Here is a 27,586-nt window from a genome sequence, read left to right as displayed (position 1 = left end):
TTGCATGTGATGCACCTATAGTAGAACCCAACAGTTGAAGCTTTAGCATGTTCCTTAATCCTAACAGGAAAAGGTGGTTTCTCAATGTAAGCAGTAGGCACAAGTGGATCAACATGGTAAAAAATTATCTCTTCTTTAACTTCAGTGGGTTCATATAACAATTCTTCAATAGGTGGATGAAATTTGAACCACTTATCCTTGGTGATATCAAGATGAGGAGCAAATGATTTACATGGAGAAGCTACTATCTCAGAGTTAAGCCCATATTTGTTGCTAAGCTTACGAAAAGTATCAATTTCCATATAAGATTAACACAATGAAACTAAAGCTTTGTACCTAATTATTTACCTTTATCGAGTTCCCAATCTTAAGAATTGCTTTTAATTCTTTCAAGAAGATCCCATTTGAATTCAATACTTCTCTTCATGTAGCAGCTAGTGGAAAAGAATCGAGTATTAATTGATCATCATAAGAAAGTCGAGCATAAAAGTTTCGTATAATCATTTCTCTTCAGACTCATGGTTGGGGCAAGTGTGCATCACAGATTTAAGCCTCCCCCAAGCTTGAGCGATGCTTTGTCCTTCACGAGGCTAAACATTACATATACAACTCCGATCATGATGAACTAGATGCATATGATAAAATTTCTGATGAAATTCCAGCTTCAAGCGATTCCCATGATCCAATATCATCCAATAGCCTATACCAAATCAATGCTTTTCCCTCCAATGATAAAGGGAAAACCTTCTTCTTAACTTTGTCCTCAGATAAACCTTCAAGCTTAAATAATCCACAAATCTCATCTACATATATCAAGTGCAAATCATGATGAGTTGTACCGTCTCCTGCATAAGGATTAGCTAGCAGTTTCTATAACATACCCGAAGGAATTTCATAGTATATATTTTCATAAAGTTTAGTAGGTTGGGGAGCGGCTTTTGCCACTTTTGTTCGAGTCAAAGATAGCCCGAAAAAAACTCTCAAAGGATTACCATCCATAATGACAAGCAACAGTAAATTTTAGCACATACCGAAAATGTTTCCTTACTAAGTTCCAGTAACCAAAGGTGCTTCACTCTCCGAAAACGGCATCAAAAAGAGTCTTCTTGACCCACAAGTATAGGGGATCAATTGTAGTCCTTTCGATAAGTAAGAGTGTTGAACCCAACGGGGAGCAGAAGGAAATGATAAGCAATTTTTGGCAAGGTACTCTCTCCAAGTGTTGTGAGTAATGGTGATAGATAGTTTTGTAGCAAGATAACTGGTAGCATGTAACAAGTAACAAAAGTAGCAAGTGTGTAGCAAGGTGTCCCAATCCTTCGTAGCAAAGGACAAGCCTGAGCTTATATTAAGGAAAATGTTCTCGAGAACACATGGAATTTCGATCTAGTCATGTTCATCATGTTAAGTTGTTCGCGTTCGTTACTTTGATAATTTGATATGTGGGTAGACCGGTGTTTAGGTGTTGTTTTTTACTCGAACAAACAACCTACTTATGATTACACCTTCTTCCAAGCATCCACAACTACGAAAGAACAATTAAGACAAATCTAAACATAACATGAAACATGTGGGTCCAAATCAGCCCCTCGTGAAATAACACATAAACTAGTGTTTAAGATTATGTCACTCTAGTAGCCCATCATCTACTTATTACACCACATTGCCTTCCCTTAGGCCCAAAATATGGTGAAGCTCATGTAGTCGACGTTCACATAACACCACTAAAGGAAGCAACAACAAACATCAACAAACATATCATTAAAATATCGAACGAATACCAACTTCACATGATTACTTATAACAAGCCTTCTCCCATGTCCTCGAGAATAAAAGTAACTATTCACAAATCACCACCATGTTCAATATCAGAGGCATAATAAATATGATAAAAGACCTGAATATATTATCTTCCAGCAAACAAACCAACAAGCATCCACTACAAGACGTAATCAACACTACTAGTAACGCACAAGTACCAATATGAGGTTTTGATACAGACATTGAATACAAAAGATGAACTAAGGTTTGACATGAGATGGTGCTAGTGAAGATGTTGACGAAGATTGGTCCTCCCATGAAAGAGGAAGAGTTGGTGATGACGATGACTTCAATTTCCCCCTCCCAGAGGGAAGTCTCCTCGGTAGAATCACTCCGTCGGAGAGCAAAAGGACCTTAGTCGAGGTTTTCGCCTCGAGACGGCGACGCTTCGTCTCGAAATTATCTTCTTATTTTTTCTAGGTCAGAACACATCACATAGCAGAAGAGGGGGCCTAGGCCTGCCCGTGGGATTTCCATGCCACAGGTGGCCTCCCTCTGACACTTCTTTGCTCCATAAATTCAGATATATTCCACAAAAAATCCTCGTGAAATTTCACGTCATTTAGAGTCATGAGAATTTTTATCCTTTTTCTTTGTTTCCAGGTCTAGAATTCCAGTTTCCGATAATTTCCCTCTTTATGATGTACCTTGAAAAATAAGACAGAAAATGCATAGGAACTGTATCATAAAGTGGAATAATGATTAAGAACAATATAAATATTTATAAAAAATGATGATGTAAAATTGATGTATCAACCGCGTTAGCGTCGAGGATGTCTCTTACTAAACGGGTTGACTGTATGACGTGGCAACGCTTCCCGCATTAAGAGTCGTGTTCAGATGGTAGCCGTCACGACAAAAGATTGTAAATTTGACGTTAGATTTAGAGTGTTTCCACTAAAAAAAAGTTTATAGTGTTTTCAAAAAGGGGCCGGCTCATGAGCTGTTTGATTTCCTGCATCGAGCAAGTGGAGCGTGCCTCACAATTGCAATATAGGTCATGTTGCAGAATTATTTTTGTAACACACATCTTGTTGCAGAATTATTTTTGCAACCTAGGCCTTGTTAGAATTATTCTATAACATAGTTATTGTTGGAGATTTTTTTTACAACAACTGTCTTATTGCAGAAAATTTTCACAACAGAGGTTTTGTTGCAAAATACAGATCCGTCGTAGGCTATTATAGCATCGTATATGTTTTAAAAACATAATCCATGTTGAAAAAGCGCATTCGATGAAAGACGATAGTGTGGATATTTAGACGCGTGTGTGTCGTATGGAGGGGAGGTGACGGACCCGATCCGCGGGATGATGGTAAGCTTTTTCCTTCATAAAATCAATGCATATATCAATTCCTAGGCTGTAAGATTTAAAGAAGATCCCCACTCTGATTGCCTGCCCAGTGATCAAAGAGGATCATAACCATTTCCTCTACGCCTTTGCTGGTACACGCCCCTAGAACTCCTAGTTTTCTACTCGTATTAGTAGCTCTATATTATGAGTTTGTTTTGCAGCATACCCAAACTGGTATGCCTTGCCTTATACTCCAAAATGTAGAGTGTGGACACGTTTTAATGCAGGTAAGCAAATAGGCAGTGGATGTCATGTCTAGTATGGTTGCGGCGTGGCAAAATTGACAAAAATGACCCCTGGGGCGAAAGAACTCACGGATTGACCCCTCGGGGGAAATAATTCACCTGCCTGACCCTTTTGTGTGGCGCCCGACACCTAGGCGCCACACTGTACTGTGTGACGCCTAGAGGTTAGGCGCCACACCCCCGACCACGTGGCAGGGAGGGGCCCACCCCCAGGCAGTGTGACGCCTAAGCCTCAGGCGTCACACATTGTAATGTGTGGCGCCTAACTCTTAGGCGTCACACACTGACTTATAGAGCCACGGGACAGCCCCCTCCCCACCCCCCTCCCTGATTCAAACAGAAACTTCCATTGCGGCGGCTGGCTCTCATCCCCTTCCTAATCCCCTCCTCCATCTCCTTCAGATCTGAGGATTTCTTCCTTGGATTGATCCCCCAAGGTAATGTCCTCCCCCATCCCTTCCCTTTCCCATCCTTCTATCCAATTTTATTATGTTTTGATTGAGTAGATTGATCTTAGTAGATTGATTTGAGTAGGTTCTTAGGATTTGACTAGTTAGGATTTGGTTGAGTATATGAGTAGTTAGTAGTTAGTAGTAGTAGTAGGTATAGGAATTGCATTAGGTTTTGGTTTTGGTTGAGTATATGAATAGTGAGTAGTAGTAGTAGTAGTTAGTAGTAGTAGTAGTAGTTAGTAGTAGTGACAGGTATAGGAATTGTATTAGGTTTTGACTAGTTAGGATATGAGTTAGGATTTGGTTGAGTATATGACTAGTTAGTAGTTAGTAGTAGTAGTAGGTATAGGAATTGCATTAGGTTTTGGTTTTGGTTGAGTATATGAATAGTGAGTAGTAGTAGTAGTTAGTAGTAGTGGTAGGTATAGGAATTGTAATAGGATTTGACTAGTTAGTATATGAGTTAGGATTTGGTTGAGTATATGACTAGTTAGTAGTTAGTAGTAGTAGTAGTTAGTAGTAGTAGGTATAGGAATTGCATTAGGTTTTGGTTTGTAGTTAGTGGTAGTAGTTAGTAGTAGTAGTAGTTCATATGAGTATATGAGTCTTATTTGAATATGAGTAAATGAGTATTTTTTTGTGATTTGTAGGATGGTGTGGCTTCTGAATGATGTTTATGACGTTGAACACCGGGCCTATTTCATGTCGGAGAAGAAGATGGTAAGTAGAAAATGATTAGTAGATTAGTAATTTTTTGAAAATGTAATAAGCACTTGATATCTTCTTCTCCTATATGTTTGCAGGAGCTTACGCCCTTGAAGATCCGGTCTCATGGGGCATCGTCTGTAATGCATTACGATAAGCGATACACCCCGTACATCGAGATGACGGGACTCCTTCCATTCGTGCAGCTTGTGAGTCGGTCAACTCCAAATCTGAACGCTGCGGCAGTCACAGCACTCATTGATCGTTGGAGGCCGGAGACACATAGTTTTCACCTCCGGACCGGAGAGATGACGGTTACTCTTCAAGATGTTTCCATGATCACCGCTCTTCCCATCGAGGGGAAGCCACTATGTATGAGCACTGATTCTGAGGGATGGCGGCATCAAATGGAGGCTCTTATTGGTATGTCGCCGCAGGAGCCGGAGGTGGAAGATGGAGGGAAGAAAGATAGAGTCCCTGCCGGCGCCACTTTCACTTGGATTGCCGCCAACTTTGCTGATTGTCCTGAGGACGCAGATGACGAGGTGATCCAGAGGTATGCTCGCGTCTACATGTGGTACGTCATCTCTAGGACTATCTTTGCGGACGGCACAGGCAAGAATGCTCCATGGATGTGGCTGAAGGTGTTGACTGTTTTGGACAATAAGTTCAGCTGGGGCTCGGCCGCACTGGCTTACTTGTATCGGCAGGTAATAAATTGTTAGTATTAAGTACTCTCTGTTATCTTTTTCTGCTAAACTGATGCATGTTTGTTGTTACTTGTAGTTGGACGATGCTTGTCGCAGGACGACAAAGGACGGTGGAGTTGGTGGTTGTATGCTCCTACTTTCAGTATGGAGCTGGGAACGCCTACCTGTTGGATGCCCTAAAAGCTCAAAGTGGAATACCTGGAATGACCACGGCAACCATGTACGGCAACCTACATGGGCTTACAAGTGGGACTTGGTATCGGAGGTGGCAAGCGAAGTGAACCTATTGTATAAGCAATACACCAACGAGATGGATTCGCTTACCCCCGAGCAGGTAAGATGGTTTCAGAGTTGACTTCCAGCTTCTATGTTGTGAGTGAAATGAATTGTGGTATTCATCTTGTGTTGTAGGTTGAATGGGAGCCATATGGTGTCGGGACAAACTTTGGTGATGCACACACGTTCGAGCTGAATCCACTATGCGTGCAGGAAAGACATCTTTGGCTAATGCGTTGTCCCCTAATATGCAATTGGGCAGTTGAGTGGCATCTCCCGCATCGTGTGCTGCGTCAATTTGGTTACTTTCAGCCACACCCGCGGGAGTGGGTGGACACGGACACACAGCTTCACAGGTAACAAAAAATAATTAGTGATTAGTTTTGTTCTTAGTGTTGAGCGAGCTACTGATGTGTTTTGTTCAAAGCATGTTGGATAGGAGGAGGCAGCGAAAAATCAAGGACTGGCAGAAGCATCATAAGAGCTACGTCCTTATGTTCGAGCAAAGTGTGCATGCAACTTCGAGCATACAACGAACCCAGTACCGTCAGCATTGTGCTCTTGCGTTCAGCAACTACCTAAGATGGTTTCAGGAGAGTACTCGTGTCGAGATTTGTCCGCCGGCTTACGAGGAGGACATATTGGAAGAACCCACTGAGTACGATGAACTTGCCCAAGGCGGTTACAGCAAGTTGATTCGCGAAGGGTACCAAACTTCCTTCGCCCCTGTCCTGAACTTTGTGGTAAGTGTGCTTCCTTATGTAAATTATGAATTCTAGCGGACCTATTCGCTTGCACTTATTTGTTGTCATTGTCTTGTGATCATTGCGCAAAGAGGTCAAGAAACAAGCTGACGGGTCCGAAGATATTCTAGATAACACACCTGGAGGAAAAAAGGGAGAATCTGCACTTCGTCTATTCATAAAGGTGTTGTGTCATTATTATTATTTTGCCCACGAATGCAACATTATAGGTTACCTAATATATGTCATTTATATTTGAATCTAACAGGAACAGGGCAAGAAGTTACGGCGCCTATCCAACATTTTAGGTTGCCGTGACCCTGAATATGTTTCACCTTCGAGATCCGGTTCATCCGAAAGAAATACTCTTGACGATTCAGCTTCTTCGGGCGCTCGTATGGATGATGGTGACATTACCTCGGCGGCTAATACCCAAAGAAATACTCAGGAGGATGATGTTGACACTCCTCAGGTATGACATAGCCATACAGTTTGCACTTTCAACCTTCAGCCTTGAACCTTCAAATTTGAACTTTCAACCTTCATATGTATTAGGCTGCGGACGACATGACGTTGAAGGCTTTCCAACGCTCCGCTTACATGTTGAAGCCCAGGAAGGAATTTAAGCGCTACTCACCGGATGATTATGCGAAAGGAAAGAATCCGGTGGCCGGGGGCTCTCGTTTGTCAAGGATGAGAAGCAGGGACGATGAGGTTGAGGATGACGATGACGATGAGTCGGATGACCCGGATCAATTTGTGGTTGCGAGAAGGAAGAAGCTAGTATCCAAGAGGGGACGAGGCCCCAAGTGATTTGGAGTTGGTGTTGCACTTGTCGAGCTGAACTATTTACTTTAGTTGTGAACTATTTCGAGTTGTGAACCATTTAGTTGTTGTTGCAGTTGTTGTGAACCATTTAGTTGTTGCTTATGATTGTTGCACTTGATGATTCCTTGGCTTTCACATATATTGCTTTATTGTTGTTCAAATTGTTTTATTGCTGTCAAAAGATCTTTATTGCTGTCAACAATGCTGTTTTGATGTCTAAATTCAGTTCCAGCAGGTTTTCACATGTGTGGCGCCTAAGCCTTCCTCTAGTACCACCACCACTTCCTCTAGTACCACGTCCTCTAGTAAGCCCAAGTCGGCTAGGAACATGCTGAGTAGGAACTTGTTGGGTCGTGCTTGCTTGACCCGTCCCTTGTTGGCTCATGCTTCCTTGACCCGTCCCTTGTTGGCTTGAACTTGGTTGGCTAGGACTTGGTTGGCTTGACCTGGAATCATTGTTTTTGGACTTCTTCATTCGCGCCGTACACCTTCTTCTGTTGTGCCCTGTTACACCGCAATCTCCACATTGTGATCTCTCAGTAGGCTCTTGGAATTGGTTGTTCCCCATTTCTCTACCACCACCATGGCCCCATCCATCCATGTCTCCTCTAAAACGCTTTGTCTTTCATCTTCCCAGTTTCACAACCTTCCACTCTGGATCGGGGCCTAGTTATACTCCATGATACTCCGGCCATTGTGATTGGTCAAAGTATGGTTCAAATCTAGGAGCCCATGTATGCTTCGTGGTCATTATCGAGAACTCGGACTCCCTCACGGTTAGTGGATGGTTGACGTCCACATTCCTACTGTGAGCTGCCGTGTACAAATGCGAGCATGCGAGATGAAGCAACCTTGGCCTCCCACAAGAGCAATCACACAAGGATAAAGAAACCTTGAACGCCCTGTTTCCGTGTTGCTGGCCATCGTTTGTCGTTCCTCCGGGCTCATTCACTTCATATGTCCAATCCTCGTTGTTGTACAGGGTAGCTGTTTGGGAGTCAGCCTTCCGTGATTGAAATACCATCCATTTGTCAACCTTTGGTGGAAACTGGTACTTATACTTTTTCTTGTTCTCTCCCGCAATCTGATCATCTGTTTCTTGTGAGTACTTTAGAAAGTATGCTCTCAACTTGTCGAATGTGTATTGAACTATTGCCGTCACCGGCAACGCACGGACACCCTTCAACACCCGGTTGAAGCATTTTGCCATGTTACTGGTCATTTGACCATATCTTCGGCCATCTTCGTCATAAGCTCGTGCCCACTTGGCCCGAAGTTCAATGTGCCTGTTAAGAAACTCAAGCCACCTGCATCAAGTTTTTTGTTTACAAGCAAAGCATTGTACAATCTTGCAAATCGTTTGTCAGAAAATGCTTGACAACAATCCTGAAGATCATCCGCCAACTCCTTGCTACCACATGCCCGGTAGAAGTTTGCATAGAAATGCCTCATGCACCATCGATGATGCAAAGGAGCATGGCCGGGAATGACAATGTCAACCGCGTTAAGTATGCCTTGATGACGATCCGATATGACACATATTTCCCTCTCAAACGGTAATACTTTGGTTCTCAAAATATGCAAGAACCATTCCCAGTTAACATTGTTCTTTGCCTCAACCAAAGAAAAAGCCAAAGGCATCAACCGGTTATTGGCATCACTTGCTATTGCAACCAACAAAGTGCCCTTGAATTGTTCGGTCAAAAACGTGCCATCGATGGAGATGACAGGACGACAGTGCTGGAAAGCCCTCACACATTGCTCAAATGCCCAAAATGCACGGCCAAATACGCGAACCCTATTTCCATTCTTAATCCTTGTTTTCTCCCCATACGGCTCGACCACATGAACCATGCCCGGGTTAGTGTGGGCAATAGCTCCCAACAACCTAGGTATGCGGTTGTATGCTTCCTTCCAATCACCATACAACATCTTGAATGCGGCTTGCTTTGCTTTTCATGCCTTACCATATTTCACCTCATAGTGAAAGAGGGCTTTCACAAGGTCTTGTACGCTTTTTATGCTCATTGTAGGAAGAGAGGAGATGGAGTTGGAAAGCCTATAAGCGATGAACTCGGAGGTTAGTTGTCTATGGCTTTGCGACGATAGGGCACCATCAACCCTCTTGCCTTGACACATGTGAGGCATACAACTGACAATGTTCCATCCTGGCCCTCCTTTCCATGGTCTTGCACGGACAATCCAAGGACAACCTCTATCCTCACATGCAACCGTGTAAAGCAGCTTCATGTTTGAATGAACAACTTTGTGTGGCCTGTAATGCGTAACAGAATATTCATCCAACCACATCTTCAGTTCAAAGAATGTTTCGAACTTTGACCCCGGCAAAATAATATTCTTCCCATGTGTGTCCCGATGAGAAGGTGGCCTAACTCCAAACAATATGCCTTCGCCTCCGTCAACCACGGCTTCATCCGCAAGGCTAAGATCCTCGAACAATGGTGTCCGGTGATCACGCTTTAATACCTTCTTGAAAGCTTCAGCCTCCTTTGCCGTGAACCCTTCCTCATCAACTTCTTCATCGGGACCCTCATCGTCAGACTCAGAGGCATACCCACGTGAGTACGGAATGGAATGGTCCATTGTCTCTTTCAAATTATATTTGTCCAAATCACCAAGATTGTTGTCATGAAGAACATTACCATCATCATAGTGCTCATAATGAGCCTCTACCAATGGTTCATGTTCAATGTTGACCTCTTCGTTAGCCTCATACACACAAGAAAGAGGTTCAATGTTGGCCTCTTCGTTGATGGTTGCAGGAATAGCTTCAACAATCGAAGAGGAAACCCGGTTCAAATCCAACAAGTTAGGAACATTTGTTTTCATGGCAAATAACTCTAGAGCCTTGTCTAGTGATTCGGCCACCGTATCCTTGTATGCAAGCCAACGTTGCTCGGAGTTGACACGCATGGTCTTCCAACGAATGTGCATTCCGAATCCCACGTTATGCCTACCAGCAAACTCAACTACATCACTAGGGTCCATCCAATTCAAATCCTTTCGGACTTGTTCCAACAATTCAGCATAGCTAGGACACAAATCGAACACCATGTCAAGCTCATCCGGGTCCGGATCAATATTGTCTTTTAAAAAGGCATCCTTGTCCACGTGATGAACATAAACACATGTTCTTCCCATACCTAAACAACAAAACATAGAACCTTTTTATGAGCAATCATACAATTACAATAACCATAGCCTAACTTCCAAATAACCCTAACCTCATCATAACCCTAACACAACCAAACATCCCTAACCCTAGCCTAACCATAGCCTAACCCTAGCCTAACCCTAAAACAACCATAATGCACACATCCAAACAACCCTAATCCTAACCCCATCATACCCCTTATCCTAACATACAAACAAATAAAACAATATCACATACATCTCACATTTCATGAAAAACTAGGGTTTCCTCAAATTTGCAAAAAAAAGAACACAAAAGATTTTCCTTTGGATGAGAATGAGGGGAGAGGTGGGGATTACCTTAGGGGAGTGATTGGACAACAAATGCCCGCTCCAAACCTTCAGATTTGGTGATGTAGACAAGGATTTGAGGGAGGGGGCAGTGGCTGGGAGAGGGGTTGGGGGAGGGGAATGAGGGAGGGGGTGGGGAGGGGGGGTGGGGAGGGGGCTGTCCCGTGGCTCTATAAGTCAGTGTGTGACGCCTAAGAGTCAGGCGCCACACATTACAATGTGTGACACCTGAGGCTTAGGCGTCACACTGCCTGGGGGTGGGTCCCTCCCTGCCACGTGGTCGGAGGTGTGGCGCCTAACATCTAGGCGTCACACAGTACAGTGTGGTGCCTAGGTGTCGGGCGCCACACAAAAGAGTCAGGCCGGTGAATTATTTCCCCCGAGGAATCAATCCGTGAGTTCTTTCGGCCCAGGGGTCATTTTTATCAATTTTGCCTTGCGCCGTGCCAAGGCGTGCCTTTTGCTGCCGTCGGAAAATATTCAGTCGTGGCGTGGCCGAGCATCCAACTCTAGACTCTACTAGGTTGTTCGGTCACAGAAGCTGGCAGACACGCCCCCGGGCAGATCGTCTTTTGTCTGGCATCCTATCACCCGCTGCCGCCGCACGGTCACACCCGCCGTCCACGGCGACGGCGGAGGAAGGCGAGGGAGGAGAGGTACAAGTATCGGCTTATCTTTCGTTACCTTTGGTGGGTGGGCAGGTCGATCTACATCTTTAACACGGTGACCTAAAGATAGTATTTTTTTTAGCTGAGCAGTCACCAGGATTAGGGAACCGGAGGTGTCCAAGATTCCGGCGATCTGAGGCGACCCGCGACATGGCCGGAGGCGGCGGCGTTGGGGGGAAGGAGGATGGCGGCACGGAGCCCCTTCTCCTGACCGTCCTCGCTCTCCCCGCAACGGCGCTCCCCGCCGTCGTCTCCCGCCTTGAGGCCGCCGTCCCGCGGAAGGCGCGCAGCTACCTCCCCCGCAACGTCCCGTCGGCCTGGTGGTCACTCAGGATCCCCTTCATCCAGCCGCTGCCGCCGGCTGGGGACCCGACAAACGAAGAGGAGGGGAGAAGGTTCCCCCGTCCCCAGCGCGTGCAGGTGGTTCCCTCTCTCGATCCAGGCTCGGCCGATAAGCCGCCCAAGAGGTTGAGGAGGTGCCTGCACTGCAAGGCGGTGGAGACGCCGCAGCGGAGGTCAGGGCCGATGGGGCGGGGTACCCTCTGCAACGCCTGCGGAGTCTGGTACAGTAAAAACGGGACGCTGCCGGAGCACCGTCCGGTGGCAAGCCCAATCGTCGATTCGCCACTGGAGAGCCAGATCTGGGAGCCCGACGTGCCTGGGGCCATCTACCTGGTCAGAAAGTCGGCCACGGAGAGGCGGCCTCCCAAGACAGAAGCCGCGCCAGCGCCACGGCCGGGGACGAGCTGCTTGCACTGCGGGTCGTCAGAGCCACCTTTGTGGATAGAAGGGTCCATGGGGCGGAGGGAAGTCTGCACCGCCTGCGGCATGCGGTACAAGAAGGGGAGGATGCTGCCGGAGTGCCGTCCAGCTGGGTGCTCAGTGACGGATTCCTGGCAGAAGAGCCCAATCATCAACTCCCCTCCGGAGAGTCCCATCTGGGAGCCTGAGGCGCCTCCGGCCGTGCACCTGCCAAGAAAGCCTTCGAAGAAGAAGAATAGGAGGCGGTCGAGAAGCCAAGCCCCTTCGGTGCCATGGCCGGCAAATAAGGGGAAGAGGTGCCAGCATTGTGGGTCGTCAGAGACGCCACAGTGGAGGGAGGGGCCAAAGGGGCGAGGCACGCTGTGCAACGCGTGCGGCGTGCGGTACAGGCAGGGGAGGCTGCTGCCGGAGTACCGGCCCATGGCAAGCCCCACATTTGTGCCATCAAAGCATGCCAATTCCCACCGCAAGGTGCTCCAGTTGCATCGGACCAGGCAAAGCAACGATGAGCATCCGTCACCGCTGCCTGCCGACAGAGTCGCCAACCTCTCCCCAATCCTCGACGACCTCCCGACCACCAGCACAGCAGGTCTTGCCAGTGAGAACCCGGCCGACACACTGGGCTACACTGACAACCCAATCAACGCGCCGAGCTCACTGGACTCGCTGCTGTTTGACGGGCCATCGGCACCGCTCATTGTAGAGAGTGAAGATTTTGTGATTAGCTAGCCTATGAAGAATAATTCAGCTGAGATGAGATACTGATCCTTTTACTTTGTTTGTTCAGATACTGATGGTTGGAAATTTTAAGCTTTCAATCACTGAAGGTCACTGCAGAGGCCCCAGCAGTGATCAAACCAGTTCTGTGTATTCAACCATTTAGGTGAGCTGCAACTAGGAAGATTTTCTGGTTCGGTTTCTGGTAACTTTTTCCCTTTTTTCCTTTTCATGACTCCCATGGAAAATTTGTGGTATGATCTAGTTTATGGTATGTGCGATGAGAAGACAGATGTGCATAGTTTGGCAGAAGCATCAGACATTTGCCAAGATGGCTGTGTGTGTAGCTGGATAGCCTAGATTCCTCGAACTGGGAAAGATGGTGTAAGATGATGCTCATTTTTGGAGCTCTTTCGAGTGAAACCTACCCATTTCTGGAGCTCCAGATTGGGCAAGATGATGATTGTGCTTTCTGATGATGATTGTGCTTTCTGATGCTGATGCTGCTTCCGGCCACACACACCAAAGGAAGCTGCTCTCCCTGAAGTTTTTCTTTTTGGCACAAATGCACATCCATACGGGGGACATAAGAGTTGCAGTAGATTGAGAAATTCCTGTGACAATGTGTTGGCGCAATCCCCCAAGGTGGAGATGGACCTAATCTGGGTTAATGCTGTAGTCTACTACATATAAGGAAACGACCCAAGTTCCATCTGATTAAATGAGCTGGGTTACATTACATCTCCCGCAGTATTAGTCATTCGAGAGACCATAAACGTCTGATTCTGAATCTGCATCAGCCAAAAATGTCTGGATCTGTGTTTTTTCAGTTTTTATCGGGGCCACAGGTGTGTGAAGGCATCGTGGGTTTGTTTGTTTTCCAATTTCTAGCAGCTAAATGTGTTTTGGGGCGGCATTGTGGGTTTCCTTTTATATCAGGGAGTATATGAGTAGCTAGATGGCGATCTCCCTCTCTCTCACACACACGCGACCACTTCAACTTCCAAAGCCTCCATTTATCTACCACCGCATTCCACTTCATCTTCCACCCATCTCTCTCTCTCTCTCTCTCACCCCCGCTCCATCGTCACAAACCCCTTCCCCACCGACCCTGGATAGATGGCAATGCTCCTTAAGTGTTCACCCAACGACTATATCAAGTTTGTTAAGATGATGGATGTGTGCGCTCCGTTCAACATCATGGACGTTGTGCTCTTGAGGAGGATGACAGAAACAGAGATGAAGAGGTTGATGCCTGACCGAGCCAAAGGAGTCAGCCGATCCAGGCCAGAGAGCTAGATGTGCTAAGTATAGGCATGTTGTACCTCCTGCTGATGAGGCTACAATTGTAGCGCCGCCAGACGATGATGAGGAGGAGATGATAGTTGTTGGCAATGCCAAAGCGATCGAGATGGTGGCCAGGGTTAGTGAGCCTAGCTAATCTATAGTACCGTTCGAGGTCAACGAACAACCAGCGTCAAATCTACCATTATTCGAGGCACCTCCAGGATCGCCGCTCGTAGTCAAATCAAGGATTTTTCGGGGATTGCCATTGATTTAACCACCTTTTAGTCAAAATCCTCCCCAATCCCCTTTGATGGACTAATCGAACAAGCCATAAATCACTAATTCAATCTATCTCCGTTTAATCGATGCCTGAACCGATCTCTCTCCGTTTAATCGATGACCGAATCGACCTCCCTCTGTTTAATCGATGACCGAATCGACCTCCCTCCGTTTAATCGATGACTGAGTCGACCTCTCTCTGTTTAATCAATGCCTAAATCGATCTCTCTTCATTCAATCGATGCGTGAAGTTTAATCGATTGGTAAAACAATGCCTACATCGATCCTACGAAGGCATGGAGAGGTGGCTTACAATTGACAAAGGTGTGGCGGAGAGGTGATGGATTGGAAATAAAGCCGGTGCTCGCCATCTAGATCTTGCTTCCTACGATGGTCATCTACGCTTCTCAGAGAGTGGGAAGGGTGGGGGAGGAGGGGGGAGTGAGCAATGAGGGATCTCTCTCCGTTTAATCGATGACCGAATCAACCTCCCTCCGTTTAATCGGTGCCTGAGTTGACCTCTCTCCGTTTAATCAATGCCTAAATCGTTCTCTCTTCATTCAATCGATGCGTGAAGTTCAATCGATGGGTAAAACAATGCCTACATCGATCCTACGAAGGCATGGAGAGGTGGCTTACCATTGACGAAGGTGTGGTGGAGAGGTGACGAATTGGAAATAAAGCCGGTGCTCGCCATCTAGATCTTGCTTCCTACGATGGTCATCACCGCTTCTCAGAGAGTGAGGGGGGGGGGCTGGGGCGGAGTGGGGGGGGGGAGTGAGCAGTGAGGGGATTTGTAGCCGCATCGGGGAAACAACGCGAGGTCTCTTGCGTGACCCCGCACGTGCACTCGCTTGCATTGCTCGGGCCTAGCTTGCTGGAAATGACCGATCCACCCGCTCCTTCACAGCCTGGCCCATCGACGTTTTAAGTTCCATCATGCAAGCCTAACAATAGGCAAGACTCAAACCGACCAAATTTGGCTCGCAAAGCATGCATATGCCTCATGTAGCCTACCAAACATGACATAAGGTTTTTACTTTTCCATTACGACTCTAGTCGCCATGTATGCATATTCTTCTCTCAATGTTAGGGCATTTCTAGCCGTTTAGCCTCCCGAAGGCCATATTTTTCACCGACAAGAGGTGAGTCGCCGAAAGTTTTGGGATGGGGGCTTGTTTATTCTCAGCCGCCCCCACGTCATGTCTTTTCCTTGCTTTCGATTGGTCCATGCATCATGCTGGTCTTGCTCCATCCGTGGTCCTGCGGCATGCACATGAGAGAAAAAGAGAGGAGATAGGAGAGAGAGATCCAATAGCCCCACAATGAGCCACGCAAAAGAGTACTGCCCGCTCCCCCAAGCGCCCCCGGCGCACTGGGTTCGGCCTGGGCCCGTTAGCGCCAATTTCGGCCCAACCCGACGGAAAACGAGGTCACCGGGGCGCAAATGGACCATTTTTAGCTCTAGTGATAAAAAGGGGTCTGGGGCCTATTGGGGGCGTGACTGAAGATGCTCTTAGGCATGGTGATGCGGAGCATCCTACACACAACACCATGACAAGTGTTTGTTTGGCAAGTGACACGTACCACATCTACTTGACATACATAAAGGTGAATCATCTCCTTTACACGTGCTGACTTGACCCGCTCGAGGATGGTATACTACTTGACACTCCTCTCTTGTGAATGCATAGGTATTGTTAGAGCTTCATGGATGACGAGAAGGAGTGCCAACACCTACGCACGACTACACCATACGCGAGGGAAACCTGGAAGCGGAGAAGGAAGAAGAAGCGAGGACAAGTCTTTGGAAGACCCAGATCTTCTGGCGTGCGCGGAACCTCCGGACCCGGAACCCTCCAGCGTGTTCGAAACTTCCGGCCACAGTGCACCCCACACTTTACGAACTCTCTTGGTAAGCCAGAACCTGGCCGGAACCTGACCGGAACCTCCGGACCCCGGACCTTCCAGCTTGCTCGGACCTTTCGACCTCCGGCGACTAGAGCAACTCCTAGGTGCGCCAACTATGTGGATAGCCCAGACCCTATCCAAACATCGCCCGGAACCTCCGGAGCCCGGAACTTCCGGCCCTGCCTGCACGCAAAGGCTTGGGCCGTAGCCCCTGTACCTCTTTTGTCCCTCACTTACCCCTTCGTGGCTTGCACTATACATACTCCTCTCCCATCTTCATTCTAGGGTTAGTTATTGATTGACAATTACTTGTTGAGCTTAGCTCCATCTACTACCTCCTCCCATGGAGATGTCTTCATATGAGAAGACCACGTAGTGGATGCCAAGGCCCCTTACGAGGGAAGATCCCCTAATGGATTCAAGGCCCCATCTCCCCATGGGATTTGGGATGAACTCTACCATGTATCTTACTTCCCCTTTGTTGTTCATGTATCCTTGTGGATCTTGTGTGTGGTGCGTTTAGTGGATGTGTGATTGGCTTGTTCTTGAGTGTTCTCTCATGTGATTTCTCCCCGTTCATCCCCGTTTTGTTCGTGTTATTGAGGAAACCCCCTCCAATTCATGAAAGATCGACACCCACGGGTCTACCCCAATCATATTGGTACCGAGAGCCAGGTTTCTCACGAAATTGGAGCCCCCCTTTGTTTTCTAGCCTTATTTTATGCGTTTTTGTCCCAATTTGAAAATTCCCACCAAAAATAGCCTCGTCAATTTTTTTGTGATTTGTTGGTTCTTGTGATATTTTGATGATTTTGATCCATGAAATTCGTGTTTTGCAAGTAGACCTAGCTTCCCCTCCACGAAATTCCCCCCAAATTTCTTTTTTCCCATCAATTTTGACCCACAAAATCGAGTTTTTCTGCCTTCGTTCTCATATCTAGAAACTAGGCTTCGTCCCAGAAGTATTTTCGTGACCCCCGGAACTTCTGGCCTCGCCCGTTTACGGCCCCTGAAACTTTTGTCCCCAATCTGGAACTTCCGGCCTAACCGGAAAGTTTCCACCAAAATCCGAGGGTTTTTCCCTGACTTTTGCCGCGACCCCTGGATCTTCCGAAGCCCGAAACTTCTGGCCCTACGCCCGGAACTTCTGGCCTAACCAGAGTCCTAGGCCGCTACTCATCATCGCCACGGCCTCGACATCGACAACTGCCACTTCGTCTTTTGGCACCCCAACCGTAAGCAAGGACGGTAACCTCGATGACATCATTGTCTATTTCCTTTCCATTGCTTTGATCGCTTCGAGCCAATTGCGTACCTTACCTATCGAGACTAGCGAGTTGCGAATTGCCGGGCCACATTACTTGTGCACCATAGTGTTCCTCTTATGCTGCATAGCTACATTTAGCATGCAAACATCTTGTTATCTACATTATGCCATAAGTCTCTCCCGTGCATATCCATCATACTTGTCTCATATATATTGGTTCGAGCATCAAGCATTGCCTATAAATAAGAGCAGAAAGAGAAAAAGCTTTTAAGCAAAATAGGAGATACAAAAGAGCTTATAAGCAATACCAATAGCATCGCCAAGTTGCATATCATATTGGTAGCATATCACATAATACTTGATCATCTTGGATCATACATACATCGCATACTTGGGATTGAAGACGACAAATTTACTCTTATAGATTGGTGCACAAGCGCGTATCTAGCCCATTTGAGCAATTGAGATATTGCCTCTCGAGTATCCGTGCAACAAGAGCTTTTTCCAGGTCTCGCATATTTTGTGCTCATTCCTTGGTTGCGCGGATCCCATTTATCTATCCGTGTGTGTGTTCCTAGTGCCACCATAGCTATTGATCTATTTGCTTTGCATTGTAATTTTGTGAATCTCCCTCAACATTTTCGATATCTTGACTAACATTTTGCTTGAATTTTGTGCCACTTGTCCTAATCGAGCCACTCGATAAGCTTTAATTTGTATGTGTGAGTGAACTAGTCCGATACCAATTCCACTATTCTCTCCTTTCACATTGAGTGAAATGGGATACATCCTCAACTTTGGGAAACAGTTACCTGGTATTGTTTAACTCATTTCCCACTCACATTTTCTTGTGTCTTGTGATGGCTAGGCAAAGCTCATCTACATCAGTCTACAATCACAACGACGAGTTCGATGCCATGAAGAAAACCATCGATGCTAAGATGGATGCTCAAATGAAGGAGATCAAAGCCCTCATCAACAACCTCACGAGTTCTTCATCATCTTTGAGACGACTCTCAAATGCACATGCTTCTGAGCTACCATCTCTAGCAAGATCAAACCGGCATCAACACCATCACTGATATGAAGAAATAACGATGCAAACATAATGACACCCAACGATGAACAAGTGTGAACGTCACGAGCTCGAGACCAACCACCGCTCGATGACTTCACCACCTACCTTGGCATATTCGCCAAGCGACTTCAAGGCATCTTCACATTTGGATATGCGACATCTTCACCGACAAGCACCTCAAGTGAAGCTTCCCAAGCTCAAGTCCGCGACTTCCACGAGCTACTATGACTTCGACATCGACTTTGAGATTCCATTCTATGGGACTCAAGACCCTGAAGAGTACCTCGAGTGGCAGCGCAAGATGGACACCTACCTCAAGCTACTTCAAGTCCCTTTCGAAGATCAACTGAAGTGCGCCACAAGAAACTTTCATGACTACGCGTCGACATGGTGGCTTCACACACCTTTGAAGAGCTTCGAGATGAGTTGGTCCAAGATGAAGAAAGCTATGCGGTGAGAGTTTGTGCCTTCTACATACACGGAACATCTATAATGCCAATTGGAGCACACCATACAAGGATTAACACGCCTCGACGAGTACTTCATGGAGATTAAGAAGGCCTTGCGATGAGCTGGAGTTGACGACCCCATTTGGATGAAGTTTCATTTCATGATGGGATTGAACAACGACATCGCCAAGGGTATGTTCACAAACACCTACGAGTATCTCGATGGCCTCTACTTTGGTGCTCTCAATGCGGAACAAGAACTCAAGGCCAAGGCTATTCGACCCCGAGCACACTTCGCGACAACCAAGATCCACGTCTACGAGCATGAGGATGGTATGTAACGCCCAAGATGCGATCCTATCCTTATTTTGGCACGAGGGCCTGGACAGGGATAGAAGCGCATCTCGTCGTTTCGCAAGAATGGATATCGTTACAAGTACCTGTACTGAAAAGATGAGTATATGGAATTGGCTTACACTCGTCACAAGCTACATCGGAGTCACATCGGTACAATACATACAATCATCATGAAGAAGAGCAGGGTCCGACTACGGACAAAAACAAACGATAAAAGAATGACGTCCATCCTTGCTATCCGAGACTGCCCGCCTTGAACCCATAATAGGTCTACGACAAAGAAGAAGAAACTCCAAATGAACAATCATCGCGCTCACGTCTTAATATCACCTTACCTGTATCTGCAACTGATGTTGTAGTACTCTGTGAGCCACAGGGGACTCAGCAATCTCATTTCCAAAGGTATAAAGACTAGCAAAGCTTAATGGGTGAGGTATGGTTAAGTGGCGAGGCTACAACAAGCGACTAAGCATTTATTTGAGGTGGCTAACTTACGAGTACAAGAATAAGAGGGGGATGGTCTACGCATAGCGGACGTGAACTACTGATGATCAAATGAATGATCCTGAACACCTACTTACGTCAGAAATAACCCCACCGTGTCCTCGATCGAAGAAGGAGCTCACGAAAGAGACAATTACAGTTACGTACACAGTTGGCAAGTTTTAATTGAGTTAACTTCAAGTTATCTAGAACCGGGTGTTAAACAAAGTTTCCACATTGCCACATTACCGCGGGCACGGCTTTCCGAAAGATTTAACCCTGCAGGGGGGCTCCAACTACTCCATCACAAACTACCACACGCTGCGGCGGAATGACCTCGATCAGGGAAACCCGTGATCTCCTCGGGTTCCTATTGGAAAACCTCAACCTCGAGATAACCCAAAGTATCCTCGGCATTCCACGCAGGAGACGCTCGAGAAAGGTAAAACAAGTCCAGCAAGCCCGTCCGGCGTGTCGAAGATCCCGATAGGAGCCGCGTATCTCGTTATCAGGACACGATAGATGAGCGATGCGTACAGTGGCTTGATAGAAGTTTCCCGAGTTGCCCCTGGTTGGCCCCGAACGATACTCTGTTTTGGACCAGCACCATCAGCATTGGCCCTCCCTGTCTTATGTTGAATTACTCCTCGGGTAGCGCTAACTCCCTATGTTTTTCAGTATTAAGAGAATTATTATGTTGGGAAAATATAGTACCAATGTTGAGCCTTGCCAGACGAGCTTTATCCCAAAACGAGAATCTAGGGGGTCCCCATAACAACCCCAAGCATGTTAGGAGCGCTCATTTATGGAACATAACACCCGTAGCCGAAACAAAGGCGGCAAAGGTGGAACAAAACACCAGTCTATAAAGACCGAGCCTTCCACCTTTTACTAAGTATATAGGTGCATTAAATTAAATAGCAATTATATGGTGATATAATAAGGAACCCATGTTTTCACATGGAAGCACCTGCACCTGCAACTCGCAACGCTAACACATGGTTAAGAAAGCGGTAACATAGCCAATCAGTGGTTTGCTAGGTTGTAGAAGGTTGAAGGGTTTTCATGGCAATGTTGAGAGGCTGACATTTAACATGTGGTAGGCAATGTGACATAACGAAAGAAACGAGACAACTAGCATGGCATTGATAGTAATGGTATCTAGGGAAATGGTCATCTTGCCTGAGATCCACCTTGGAAGAAGAATGACTCCGTGAAGCAGACGAACCGACGTAGTCGAACGGATCCTCACTTTCCGACACATTGCGGTACTCTATCGAGACGAAGCAAACCGAAAACAAGAATCAACACACGATATTCACCATGGCACATGCACAACATAATGCTCAACACATATGATGCATGATCGGTCTAATGCAAGGCATGACATGGCAATTCACTCCAATCAAACACTACACACTAAGTGAAGCTCAATATGCAACGAGTTGCATATTGACAAAGCTTCACATAAGACTTATTTAGTTCACTCTTTTTTAGGTACACGACAATATTAAATGTTTTTAAACATGGCAAGAGGTGAAGCACAATTTACCTACTTATCTAGGCATTTTAAATGAGGTCGGAAACGACATATAGCATCTCCGAAAAGACCCCTTGTGTTACTTCCTAAATCTGTCTAGGTCTGTCCTAATCACATTTTATGTTTGTTAAACAGCAAAACAAAGTAGTTCACGTGAAACTACACGTCATTCTAGTCCATTTACATATATGGAACATCTCCAACGGAGCTACGGATCACTAGCTACGAATTAAACCGTTTCTATCACGCTGATACGCAAACCAATGCAAACAGCATGCTAAACAGTTTTAAATATGCATGAGAATTAAAAAATATGAATCTACGCGAAATTCTACATGTTTTACATATCTATCTTGTTCCGATCCGACGCACGGTTTTAAAACTACTAGCATTTGAAAATATGCTATTTTTTTGAAATTATTAAAACATGGAGTAATAGACAAATTGCAGGAGAGAGAAAAAAATACTATTGGGCTAAATCTGGCTACGGGCGGAGACAGACCAGCTAGCGCAAAATAACTATCCAACGCCTAGTGCGCAATATAGGTCGGTAGAGGGGGGGGGGTCTCACCTCGTGGGCTCTTGGGTCGGCTGGAGAGGATGTGGACTAGGCCGGGGGAGGCTTCGGTTGGGCCCGGGCGGACCGGCCAACTAGGCCTCACACGAGGAGGCGGCCCACGCCGGGCGCGACGGTGGTCAACGCCTAGGAGTGAGTCGAGGCCGAGCCTCGATCCAATCTGGATCGATGCGGCAGCGGTGGGCAGACGGTGAGGCGGCGCGATGGCTTCCGACAAGGGCTTCAGTCGGCGAAGGGTGGCGGCATGGCGGCGGGGCACCGGCCTGCGGCAGCGCATGAGAGGAGAGGCGGACGACGGCTCGGGGCTGGGGCCTGCGACGGGATCCGGCCGATGATAGCACGGATCAAGCTGGCAAATCCATGACTGTGACTCGCGGGGTGGCCTTCTACGACGTGCCGGCGAGGCAACAGGGCATGCACGGCGGCGCGAGGGGGCGACGATGATGCGGGGAGGCGCAGGCAAAGGCTCTCGCGACGGGAGGCCGGCGACACGCGACACCAGGGGCGCAGGAGCAGGGCGTGCTCGCTCGGGCTTGGGGCGGCACTGGCTCTGGGCCCGGCGGGCCGGATCAGGGCTCGCGGGCCCGACGGTTGTGGTGGGAGGCAGGAGAGAGAGGAGCTGCGGCTAGGGGCTTGGTGGGGCGCAGATCCCGAGGAAAACCTAGGGTTTTCCATTAGGGGCAAGTTAGGGGCTAGGTGGCTGTGTAGAGTGGCCAGGTGGGGAAGAGAGGGAACTTTGAGGCCCGTGACACGTGTTTTAAAAGTACCAAAAAACGTCCGACGGTAAACCGACGATGGTGCCGCTACGAACGACAGTTCGGGTACCAAACAGCCTCCGATTGCGACGAAAATTGGGAGGCGGCCTAACTACATCTAAGTAAGACCACACGCCAAGTTTCGACTCAATCCGAGAATATTTTTCGAACACTTTTAAAAACAATATTGAATGGATGCCGCGGGCGCGTGCAAGTGTGGTCACGCTCAAAACGGACAACGACGAACACGGAGAGAACTGAAAACTACTAACAGATGCAGGTTTTGAAAACTGGCAGCAACGGAGTGCCGATGGAATGCAAATGATGCGCATGTTGCGATGATGAATGCGACAACCAAACGAACCACACGACGAGAATGGAATAAAAGGGGAATCTTGTGGAGCGTCGGTCTCGGGCTGTCACACGGTACCACCAAGATGTCCAAGCCCAACGAGCTACAAGCCGATGCTCCCAAGTCTGACTTCACCGCCATCCCTCTTTGTGGCATTGACTATGCCGAGTCTACCACGACTCTCTTTGAAGACAGCACGACAATGACCACGACTACAGAGTCGATCAAGGAACATGCTTGGGAGGCGAGCGACAAGGTTGCGAGAAAGGATGATGCTTCAATCTTTAGAGGCGAGAGTGATTATGTGCCATTTTCGGCCTTCATCCATGGTGACGGTGACAACCTAGTTGAGCATGGGATTTTCCCTTCGATCGCGGCGTCATTTGGAGATGATTTGAGCGACTTTTGCCACTATATTGAGAGTGAGAGTGACTTCACCACTAGCCCGTATATGATGACTTGCCACAATTCCCATGTAAGGAGAGCCACAACCCCCACCACTTGAGAGTGAGATGAGTGACTCCACCATATGTGACTTCTAGTGCAACTACCTAGAGGGAGTAAGTGAGCCACCACTATATATAGCGAGTGAGGTAGGTGATACGACATGTGAGGCCATTTTTATTTCTAACAACTTAACCTCTACCTCTATTGTGTCTTCTCCTTTGGTGCTAGGTCCCATATGCAATCACGCGCTTATCCTCGACGACTTTGTCCCTCCTTTAGGCAAGAAGATGGCCATGGTGGAATATGATGCACCCCCACATGGTTCCGTCACGATGAAGATGACCACGATTTCGTCTTTGCCATCTCACCTACACCATATGAGTGGAATGCAAAAGGTAAAATAGGTGAAGGTGATCCTCTTGTCCCACTAGTGGACATTGATTGCTTGCATGATGATGATCCCCCCATTGCCATGTTTCATGATTATGCGAGTTTCTGTGATGAATTACCCATTTATGATGAGTTTGACAATTCTCATGTGGAGTCTATTAGTTGTGATGCCATGTTACATAGAATATCTTGTGAGAACTCTATAGGTCACATCATGTTTGACAATCCGCTTGACTTGTCATATGCTATGCATGAGATCATAAATATTGCATCTTTGCAATCTCATCGTAGTAACTATGCATATGCCATTAAAATAATCCCAATTTACACATATGGCATAGATGACACGCCCATGGTTATTGGCATTTTATTTTCTCGTGATGATATTGCCACACTTCCTTTGCATCATTTGCGCAATTGTTCTCATATGCCATTCCATGATTACCATGCTTCAGATATGTATTGTTTGGATGTTGTCCATATTATCCGAATTATGCTTCCACTATTGGTCATAGGAGACCCCCATAGTTTCCTCATACATGTTGGGAGATTGTGTTCCATCCCATCCATTGCATGGTCCAAATATTTGCGTGCACCATCCTCATATCTTCTATAACTATGCTCTAAATTCAAGTGATGTACAACATACTTCTAGTCTCCATTATGCTATACATAATAACAAACCTTTCATGATGGATGACATGTCCCTTTATTATGCATCTCATTCATTTGAGCATTGGACATTTTGTGCTAACGAACACAAGGACATGCACATCCTAACACATGATGTGTACATATACCACACACACACAATTTATCCTTTGACTTTGTTTTGTGTAGGTACTCATGAACACTCCTCAACCTCACAATACCTTGAGTTGATCAAGAGAGCTCTTGAGAGAAACGAAGGTTTGGGATTCACTGGAATGTGTCTCCAACCTGTGACAGCCCGAGACCGATGCTCCAGAAGATTCCCCTCTTATCCTGTTCTTGTCATGCGATTCGTTTGGTTGTCGTATCATCATCGCATAATGCACATCATCTGCATTGCATCGGCACTCCGTTGCCGCCAGTTTTCAAAACTTGCATCTGTTATTAGTTTCCGGTTATCTCAATTCTCGTCGTCGCCCGTTTTGAACCCGACCACACTCGCACGCGCCCGCGGCATCGTCAAAACCTTGTTTCTAAAAGTGTGTATAAAATATTTTTGGATTGGGATGAAACTTGGCGTGCGGTCTTATTTTATTATAGGTAGGCCGCGTGCCAATTTTCGTCGCAATCGGAGTCAGTTTGATACCCGAACGGTCGTCCGTAGCGGCATCGTCTTTGGTTTATTCGTCGGACATTTTTCGGTATTTTAAAACGCGTGTCACGGGCCGCACTACTTTCCTCTCATCTCCGCCTAGGCAACTCTTAAGGGCCTAACCTAACCCTACGGCATTTCCGGAGCCGTCCGATCGAGATCGGAGGGTCCAAAAACGCCCGAAATGGCAAACCCTAGCCTTTGTCTATAAATAGACAACCTCCCCTTCCTATTTTGGCCTTCACCCACCTCGTGCCTCGTTTTCTGCGCCATCCCCAAACCCTAGCCGCCAACAGCCTCCTCAGCCGCGCGGGCCCGCGAGCCCAGATCCGACCCCGCCGGGCCCGGATCACATCGACACCGTCTAGAGCTCTAGACTCGGAGAGAGCCCGATCCAGAGCACCAACTGCCTTGCAGCCGTCAGCCACCTTGCCCCGTCGCGCGTTGCAGCTCTCGCCTGCTCCAGCCCACACCGCCCGGCCTCGTCGGAGTAGGGCCGCCATACGTGCACCTCGCCGCCGCCTGGAGCCTTCCGAGCCTGTGCCGCCCGAGCACGATCCCGCATGCCCCGCCGTGGTGCGCCGCCGCCGTCGGAGCCCCAGCCACCGGCGTTGGAGCCCCCACCCACCGCCCGTCGCGTTCCTGCCGCCGGTCGCCCCCACGTCGGCCCCTGCTTCCCCGCACCAGATCGGATCTAGATCGGCGTTGCATGTGCCGTTGACCCGAGGATGGGCGAGCCTCGTGCTGCCTCACCCCGGCCTGTCTCCTGCAGCCCAGCCCCGACCGACCTAGCTCGGCCTCCTCTTCGTCCGGGCCAAGCCCACGAGGAGAGCTGACCCTGATACGTCCATTTTTCATCATGCTTTCATGTTGATATTTATCGCTTTATGGACTGTTATTATACTTTGTGGTACCATACTTATGCTTTTTCTCTCTTATTTTGCAAGGTTTATTTGAAGAGGGAGAATACCAGCAGCTGGAATTCTGGACTAGAAAAGGAGCAAGTCTGAGTCCTCTATTCTGCGCAACTCCAAATGCACTGAAAATCAACGTGGAAGTTTTTGGGAATATATAAAAAATATTGGGCGAAAGAAGTTCCAGAGGGGAGCTGCCAGGGGCCCACAAGCCTGGTTGCCGCGGCCTACCCCCGGCCGCGGCAACAGGGCTTGTGGGCACCCTGTCGGCCCACTGCCCCCCCTCTTTTGCTATATGAAGGGTTTCGTCCGAGAAAAAAATCAAGGTAGAGCATTTTCGTGGATTCTCCGCCGCCACGAGGCGGAACTTGAGCAGAACCAATCTAGAGCTCCGGCAGGACGATCCTGCCGGGGAAACTTCCCTCCCGGAGGGGGAAATCGTCGCCATCGTCATCACCAACACTCCTCTCATCGGAGTGGAGTCATCTCCATCAACATCTTCATCAGAACCATCTCCTCTCCAAACCCTAGTTCATCTCTTGTAACCAATCTCTGCCTCGCGACTCCGATTGGTACTTGTAAGGTTGCTAGTAGTGTTGATTACTCTTTGTAGTCGATGCTAGTTGGATTACTTGGTGGAAGAGTTTATGTTCAGATCCTTGATGCTACTCATTACACCTCTGATCATGATTATGATTATGCTTTGTGAGTAGTTACTTTTGTTCCCGAGGACATGGGATAAGTCATGCTAATAATAGTCATGTGAATTTGGTATTCGTTTGGTATTTTGATATGTTGTATGTTGTTTTTCCTCTAGTGGTGTTATGTGAACGTCGACTACATAACACTTCACCATATTTGGGCCTAGAGGAAGGCATTGGGGAGTAGTAAGTAGATGATGGGTTGCTAGAGTGACAGAAGCTTAAACCCTAGTCTATGCGCTGCTTCGTAAGGGGCTGAGTAGTAAGTAGGAAGGCATTGGGGAGTAGTAAGTAGATGATGGGTTGTTAGACGTTGTCTTAATTCTTCTTTCATAGTTGCGGATGCTTGTGAGAGGATTTAATCATAAGTGGGATGCTTGTCCATGTAAGGGCAGTACCCAAGCGCCGGTCCACCCACATATCAAACTATCAAAGTAACGAACGCGAATCATATGAACATGATGAAACTAGCATGACAGAAATTCCCGTGTGTCCTCGGGAGCGCTTTACTTCCTATAAGACTTTGTTCAGGCTTGTCCCTTGCTACAAAAGGGATTGGGCCACTTTTCTGCACCATTGCTACTACTTGTTACTTGTTACTTTTCACCTGCTACGTTTCACCTCACTACACCATCATTTGTTACCGCTACTTTCATTGCTTGCAGTTATTACCTTGCTGAAAACCGTTTATCAGAGCCTTTTGCTCCTGGT

The 27,586-nt window shown here is 47.2% G+C and overlaps 1 protein-coding gene and 1 long non-coding RNA gene across 3 annotated transcripts; one reads left to right on the top strand and one right to left on the bottom strand.

Annotated features, from left to right (window-relative positions):
• Window positions 1-1,884: 1,884 nt before the first annotated feature.
• Window positions 1,885-15,102, bottom strand: LOC123395131. Its single transcript, XR_006609665.1, has 2 exons — window positions 14,991-15,102; window positions 1,885-2,468 (listed from the first exon to the last, which is right to left on the bottom strand). It is a non-coding gene; the product is annotated as an uncharacterized LOC123395131 (long non-coding RNA).
• On the top strand, window positions 11,123-13,261 carry LOC123395129 (GATA factor SREP-like). 2 transcript variants are annotated; one of them, XM_045090065.1, is made up of 2 exons: window positions 11,123-11,294; window positions 11,397-13,261. In XM_045090065.1, the coding sequence occupies exon 2, from the start codon at window positions 11,457-11,459 to the stop codon at window positions 12,795-12,797; it is 1,341 nt and encodes a 446-aa protein (XP_044946000.1). In that variant the 5' UTR covers window positions 11,123-11,294; window positions 11,397-11,456; the 3' UTR covers window positions 12,798-13,261. The 2 variants fall into 2 exon arrangements, with proteins under 2 accessions (XP_044946000.1, XP_044946001.1); XM_045090066.1 differs by having other exon boundaries at window positions 11,389-13,261.
• Window positions 15,103-27,586: the final 12,484 nt, after the last annotated feature.

Source organism: Hordeum vulgare, chromosome 5H (assembly GCF_904849725.1).
Source record: "Hordeum vulgare subsp. vulgare chromosome 5H, MorexV3_pseudomolecules_assembly, whole genome shotgun sequence".
In the NCBI taxonomy this organism is placed as follows: Eukaryota; Viridiplantae; Streptophyta; class Magnoliopsida; order Poales; family Poaceae; genus Hordeum; species Hordeum vulgare.
Note: the sequence above shows the minus strand (reverse complement) of the source record. Positions and strands in the feature narration are given on the sequence as shown.

Bases quoted from the DNA above. Each gene is read 5' to 3' on its own strand.
- LOC123395129 (XM_045090065.1), top strand. From the start codon at position 11,457: ATGGCCGGAGGCGGCGGCGTTGGGGGGAAGGAGGATGGCGGCACGGAG.